The 7,916-nt window shown below is 42.0% G+C and overlaps 1 protein-coding gene across 1 annotated transcript in view; it reads left to right on the top strand.

Annotated features, from left to right (window-relative positions):
• Positions 1-7,916, top strand: part of RP1 (RP1 axonemal microtubule associated) — a 752,859-nt gene that overhangs the window by 415,380 nt on the left and 329,563 nt on the right. Inside the window, exon 35 of the mRNA XM_075316343.1 lies at positions 6,516-6,697. Coding sequence (XP_075172458.1) covers positions 6,516-6,697 — 182 coding nt within the window. The remainder of the gene's footprint in view (positions 1-6,515; positions 6,698-7,916) is intronic.

Raw genomic sequence — 7,916 nt, 5'->3', positions numbered from 1 at the left:
TTCCAAAGGGTGTGCAACCAAACATTAAGTTGAGGGTGCCAACAATTTTGTCTGGACCATTTTTGGAGTTTTGTGCAAAATTATGTCTAATTTGCATTTTTTTTTCTCAGTTTTTTTGTGTTGTTGCAATACACGCAAAGGAAATGAACATGTATATAATAAAAGATGTGTAACTGCAATAATTTTATGGGAGAAATACTTTACCTGGAACAATTTCATGACTTACCTTAGTGAGTATCTTTTTGCATGTGTGATTATACATTTTTATCCCACTCTGTTTTTTGTCTCTTTTTGGTATATCATGTTTTTAATAAAACTAGTTTGTCTTGGATAGTTCCTGTTACTTAGCTTTGACACAACTTTCTTGATAAAATGATTTCTGAATTCCATGTATTTTCACTGCGTTACTTCTGTGGAATCACAATACTAACGCATATGCCATTTTTATCAATGGATTTTCCACATCTCATTTAATTCTGAGGCTATAATGCATCCTTTTCAAGCAGATTCCACTCAGAATTTGAAAAAACAAATGCTGGAAAACTGTCTAAAAAACTGACAATGCACAGCAACATTAAAATAACATTGCTGTGCACATGTTCAGTTTTTTGTTATATCTTTTCACTGCTTCAGGGGTTGGAATCCCTGGAGCAGAAGAAGAAGCGGTAGAAGAAGTAACAAAGTAATATGTTCATTCTTCAGGTGGCCGTCCACCCTTAAAAGAAGAAAGAGAAAAGAAAGATGTTGTTGGCATAGCCACTGGGAAACAAAGTGCAAAAATGTCAGAAGAGCTTCAGGAAAAAGCACGTTTTTTTACAGAAACGGTATTCGGAAGGAAAACCTTGGCGCTATGTGCGCATCGCCTATAGCGAAAACACACAAAACACATATTTACCGCAAGAGAAATTTACATGCTCCATACTTTAAAACTGCACTGCAGGTCAATTACTGATCTGTGGTCATAAGATTTAGATAAATCTCATCCAACGGTAATGTGCTGCGTTTTTTTACTTATCCTTAACCCTTTCACGACCGGCCGATTTTTCGCTTTCCGTTTTTTTTTTTCGCCATTCTTTTTCTGAGAGACGTAACTTTTTTATTTTTCAGTCAATATGGTCATGTGAGGGCTCATTTTTTGCGGAACGAGCTGTACTTTTAAATGAAACCATCAGTTTTACCATATTATGTACTAGAAAATGGCAAAAAAATTCCAAATGCTGAAAAATTGCAAAAAAAGTGCGATAGCACTATGGTTTTTGAGATATTTTATTCACTGTGTTCACTATATGGTAAACCTGATGTGTGGGTGTGATGCCTCAGGTCAGTGCGAGTTCGTAGACACCAAACATGTATAGGTTTACTTTTATATAAGGGGTTAAAAAAAAATCGGAAGTTTGTCCGAAAAAAGTGGCGCACATTTTACGCCATATTCCGTGACCCGTAGCGTTCTCATTTTTCGGGATCTTAGGCTCAATGACGGCTTATTTTTTCCGTCTCGAGCTGACGTTTTTAACGGTACCATTTTTGCGCAGATGCTACGTTTTGATCGCCTCTTATTGCATTTTGCGCAAAAGTTGTGGCGACAAAAAAACGTCGTTTTGGCGTTTGGAATTTTTTTGCCGCTACGCCGTTTACTGATCAGATTAATTGATTTTATATTTTGATAGATCGGGCGTTTCTGAACGCGGCGATACCAAATGTGTGTATATTTTTTATTTTTTTAACCCTTTAATTTTTAATGGGGCGAATGGGGGGTGATTTGAACTTTTAGGTTTTTTTGTTTTTTTTTAATTTTTTAAAACTTATTTTTTTACTTTTTTTTTTTATTTTACTAGTCCCCCTAGGGGGCTATTGCGATCAGCATTCCGATCGCTCTGCAGTATCTGCTGATCACAGCTGGAAGGCTGTAAACAGCAGATACGCTGTCTTTCTCTTTTGCTGTGCTCCGGGCACAGCGAAAGTGAAACCAATTCATGTGTAGTACAGGAGTCATCACATGACCCTGTACTACCATGGCAACTATCGGGAGTCACGTGATCGCGTCACGTGACTTCCGGTTTCGGCGGTAAGTAAAACTTTACCGCGATTGCGCTTATAATGGCGCTGTCATGTATTGACAGCGCCATTATAAGGGGTTAATCGGCACGAGCAGATAACGATTCTGCTCGTGCCTAGCAGGCACACATCTCAGCTGTGAAAATCAGCTGAGATGTGTGCCGATCGCGGCATGCTGCCGCCGCCGGAGGACCGCGGGCAGTAAGATTATGTCATTTAGGACGTAATTTTACGGCCCGCGGTCGTTAAGGGGTTAAGAAAATATGCAGCAGAAAAATCGTGCCAAATACTTTTCTTGGGAACTTTTCTAGTTATTATTATTATTATTATTATTTATTATTATAGCGCCATCAATTCCATGGCGCTTTACATGTGAAAAGGGTGTACATAATAGGGACAAGTACAATAATCATAAACAATACAAGACACAGATAGGTACAGGACGATAGAGGTCCCTGCCCGTGAGGGCTCACAGTCTACAAGGGATGGGTGAGGATACAGTAGGTTAGGGTATATTTGATTGTGCGGCGCTGTATCAGACTGAGGGTTACGGCAGGTTGTAGGCTTGTCAAAAGAGGTGGGTCTTCAGGTTCCTTTTGAGGCCTGAAACACAGTTCCGTTAAAAACACGCACGTGCCGCGAGAAACGTATTTACCCTGCGTGTTGCGTGTGGTAAGTACGTGTCTCGGGTAAATGCGGTCCATGTGTGTTCTACGTGTGCTATCTACAATAGCACACGTAGAACCGGTAATTTGCATACTCACGTGGTCCTTCCTGCTGTCCGTGGTGCTGATCTTCGGTCTCCAGCCCTCCCGTCTCCCCGCAGCTGCTGCTGCCGGCCGCAGTGAAGTAAATATTAAATGAGCATAATGAGCGGCGGTAGGCAGCAAGTGGCAGCAGCGGCAGAGACAGGAGGGCTAGAGAAGGTGAGTAAATGTTTGGGGTTTTTTTTCACTGACACGTGTGTTTTCTCCGGCGTGTGTCACACGGGACCGCATCCACACTACATCCGTGTGGTACGGGTGCGGGCCATGTGACACCCGTGCTGCCGGAGAAAACGTGGACATGTCAGCGTGTAGAAAAATGCACACACGTACAAACGCACACGGACACACGTTCCATGCGGTTTTACATGTGTGTGTGCCTGCTACCATAGGGTAGCATTGATGTACGTGTATCCGTGCCGCCGGGACGTGCAAAAACGGACCAAACACTTACCGGCGGCACGGATTTGTGTCAGAGGCCTGAAGCTTAGTTGACCTCTTTCTAATTAATGGTTCTAATTAAGTATTTTTTTGCGTAATTTAAAGGTTTAGCTCACCACTTTTATATTTGCACCAGCAAAATCTGATGGGAAAAATACGTACACTCACCTACTGAACCCTTGATGGTCCTCCATATTGCTAACTGGGTCACTTACCAGTCAACTCATTATCTTACGGAGCCCCCTCTGGTAGTGATTCAGAAGTACACCTAGGGATTGGTAGGAGAGTATATGTGTTTTTTTAATTTTATACCACACTGGGTAAGCTAAAAATTATAGATGGACAGCCTCTTTAATTTTCTCCAGGTTTCTTTTTTTAAAGCAGCAAAGAAAGGCATTGATACATATAAATCTTATATCTTCCATGTCATGCAGCCATGTGATGTACTTTAGTTACTTACGCAATAATAATAATAATAATCCTATAAAGGCCTAGTCACACTAAACAACTTACCAGCGATCCCAACAACGATACAACCTGATAGGGATCGCTGGTAAATTGCTAGGAGGTCGCTGGTGAGATGTCACACTAAGCAATGCTCCAGCGATCCCACCAGCAACCTGACCTGGCAGGGATCGCTGGAGCATCGCTACATGTGGAAGCATGCTGCGCTTGGTAACTAAGGTAAATATCGGGTAACCAACCAGATATTTACCTTGGTTACCAGCACACACCGCTTATTGCTGGCTCCCTGCACACCTAGCCACAGTACACATCGGGTTAATTACCCGATGTGTACTGTGCTACGTGTGCAGGGAGCCGGCTTCTGCGGACGCTGGTAACCACGGTAAACATCGGGTAACCAAGAAGCCCTTCCCTTGGTTACCCGATATTTACTTTCGTTACCAGCGTCCGCCACTCTCACACTGCCAGTGCTGGCTCCCTGTTCCCTGCACACATAGCCACAGTACACATCAGGTTAATTACCCGATGTGTACTCCGGCTACGTATGCAGAGAGCAGGGAGCCGGCACTGACAACTGAGAGCGGCGGACGCTGGTAACGAAAGTAAATATCGGGTAACCAAGGGAAGGGCTTCTTGGTTACCCGATGTTTACCATGGTTACCAGCGTCCGCAGAAGCCGGCTCCTGCTGCCTGCACATTTAGTTGTTGCTCTGTCGCTGTCACACACAGCGATGCGTGCTTCACAGCGGGAGAGCAACAACTAAAAAATGGTCCAGGACATTCAGCAACAACCAACGACCTCACAGCAGGGGCCAGGTTGTTGCTGGATGTCACACTAAGCAACATCGCTAGCGAGTTGTGCCTCAGCAGCGATGTTGCTAGCGATGTTGCTTAGTGTGACGGTACCTTAACACCAACATATTCCGCAGCGATACAAGCAAGTACTAGTTCTAGAAGATACAATAATTAAAGCAAAAATAAAGACAACCCCACTCATAAGAGCTTACAATCTACATTGGGGTGAGGTGGGGGTGACACAAGGTTCAAGTGCTTATTTGCAACGATGGTCCATCAATCTTGAAGAAATGGGGGATAGATAAAGGCTGCATGAACCAGTCACCAGCCATTCTTTTAATGCTTTTGGGTGCGGTGGAGTTTGAGCGAGACTTATGTTCTGAGAAATAGTGGAGGGGATATTTATGAAATGACTTTGATTAGGGAGGGTGATAGGCCACCCTAACAATATGTGTTTTTAGGGAGAGTCTGAAGCTGTGTAAGTTGTTGATCGTCCTAGTTTCTTGGGGTACAGCATTCTAGAGGATTGGTGTAGCTGGGAGAAGTCTTGGAGCCAGGAGTGGGAGGGTCAGATTTGTAGTGATCAGTAGTGATGAGCATGTTTGACACTGCTTGTTGTTCAATCAAGCATCAAGGTGCTTGGCATTCTCAATACTTGGCCAAGTATCGGGGGTGCTTGGGCACCATGGTCGAGTCCCTTCCCACATGTTTTGCGGTGGTATCTTTAGGCTGGTTTAACTTATGAAATAAATAAATAATTTAAAAAAATGGTGTGGGTTCCCTGAGTGCCACTGTACCAGAGCAATCAGGAAGAGCTGAGGCAAAGCACCAGAATTGGTGCATCTAATGTGATGTGCCACGTGTGGGGTTGCAGGGGGCTAATATTTTTTAGGCTGGCAAGGGCCAAATAACCTTGAATCTTCCCAGCCTGATAATACTAGCCAGTAACTGAATTCCTTACCTTATTTGGTTATCTAAAATGGGGGACCCCACACTTTTTAATAAAAAAAAAAAAATAATGTTTTACTTCAGCAGTGACCTGGGAGTCAGAGATGCGTCCAGACATCTTCCCCATGTATTTTCCTCACCTGCCCTAACCTCTAGCATAATCTGCTTGAAAAATACTCTCGCTCCTCATAGACTTCGATTATACTTATTACTTGATTTGAGCACTTGAGCACTTTAATGCTTGCTCATCACTAATAATGAAGAATTAAAATCATTAGCTCTAGTCCTTACTTGGGGTCTAATTTTAAGATGACAGTAGCTTTTTTTACCTACTCAGCCACTGCACATGATGTTGTCAGTTTGTCATTAAAACTGCAACTATGCCACATTCACACATTAGTGTCACAGCCCGAGTACAAGCCCTGATGAATGGACGGTCTGCAAATATCTTGATTTTAACCTGATAGCCTCCTATGACATATGACACCTCCTTAATACTGTCTTTAAGGCCAGAGTCACACTTGTGAGTCACACGCGCGAGTCTACCATCGCATTACCCGGCACAGCTACAAATTCTCCAGACAGGAGCGTCTCAGCTGCATAGAAATACATGCAGCTAACCCGCTTCTGTCAGGAGAGTTTGCGGCCGTCCGGGTGATGCAATGCCAGACTCGCGCGAGTCACAAGTCACAAGACTCTGGCCTAATACTGGCGCTACAGGTCAGGCTCATGTGAAACTGACCAGGTCATAAAGGTCTTCTTATTTGCTAGCACTGCTACTCAGGTTTTCTTTTTGCTCTTCCTGTATTACACAATTTCACATGAAGGTGAAAATATTCTTTTTTTGATATACAAAGTTACAACTGAGTATCTCACAAAGCAAAACTAAAAAGACCTGATTTGTCTAGGACAGTTTTCAAGAACTGTTGCCATGGTTACCATTAGTGCAAGACGTCTTAACCTGTAATATGTCAAATAAATATTCCATGATTTTCTTACACATTTTACGGTCTTTTTCTTGTATTTTTCTGTTTTCTCATATTTAAGGCAGGAGATTATCAACAAACCCCATACCTATCGCTCAGCTTGGCGGCTTATGGATAATTGATATTTCTGGCTCTGGATTTGAGAGTGCTGAGAATCTGAACAGTTTTTCTCTTTCATGTTATGGTAATGGGGGTAAAGTACAAATGGAAGTAACAATTAGTGGGAACACGCTGCAGGTCAAGGTATTTATAACTCACTAACAATGAATTCCACTATACAGCAATATAACACAAGCTTCTGTTGAATCACATTTGTTATATTTTGTGTTTGTTCGAACTGTTCCTGGTTTACTACATTATAGCGATTTGTAAAATCACACATAATTTACACATCCATTATGGAGCCCGGTGGAGCAAGCCACCATTTTTGTTATTTAAAGTGGTAGTCCCATAAATAACATATACCACCTATATAGAGCTGATAATTGTACAATTGTTTAGTGACCCCTACTGTGCTGAGAAGTGAGGCCCAAAGTCACCTGTGCGGATAAAATGTTACTGAGCATATGTGAACATCATTTCATAATAGAATCTGGAAAAATAATCGTTTAAATAATAGAATCATAGAATGATAGAGTTGGAAGGGACCTCAAGGGCCATCGGGTCCAACCCCCTGCGAGTACAGGTTTCCTAAATCATCCCAGCTATATGTTTATCCAGTTTCCTCTTGAAGATTTCCATTGATGGAGTGCTCACTACCACCCGTGGTAGCCTGTTCCACTCTCTGATTGCCTATGCTAAAAAGGGGCTAAACCCAGCTCAACTATAAGTACTAATAGGTGCTCGGAAGAAAATAAAGTTCAGAAAATGCTAAAAAACTCTGGCACACTGAATGAAAGTCTGAGAAGAAAATGATGATCAAAAATGTAAATTTATGTGTGCGTAGGCATAACAAAATTAAGTCCCAACGTTTCGACCACACACTTGGTCTTTCTCAAGGACAAATTAATCTATGGAAAATATTTGATAAAGCGCTTCTAAGCAAGAAATGATTGCTTCTGTATTAGTGTATAACCCTCTGGAATTATGCCTAAACACCTTTATTAGAATATTCTAGTCTCAATATTCTTTTGTCATCCTTAAACACAGTGATTTTTTTATAGTATTTGACAAATCTATTTATTAAAGGGAAATGGAAACTTCGTAAAAAAAGAATTTCCCCAGGCTCCAATAGTTACCAGGTGCTTGAGTAATACCAGGGACGCATCTCAATATACTCTATGTAGGTACGGGACGTAGCAGGATAGTGGAAAGCAATTCCATGGAACTTGATATAAGGTATATGACACTTGAGGGAGATAATTATGTAGTTAAATGCCCCTGATATAAATGAGAGCTGCAGTCCTTCTGGGAAATCAATGCGATGATAAATGCCTCTGGTATATATCAGTAATATGTTCCT

Source organism: Anomaloglossus baeobatrachus, chromosome 6 (assembly GCF_048569485.1).
Source record: "Anomaloglossus baeobatrachus isolate aAnoBae1 chromosome 6, aAnoBae1.hap1, whole genome shotgun sequence".
NCBI classification, from domain to species: domain Eukaryota; kingdom Metazoa; phylum Chordata; class Amphibia; order Anura; family Aromobatidae; genus Anomaloglossus; species Anomaloglossus baeobatrachus.
The sequence above is the reverse complement of the archived record's forward strand: the minus strand, read 5'-3'. Positions and strand labels throughout refer to the sequence as shown.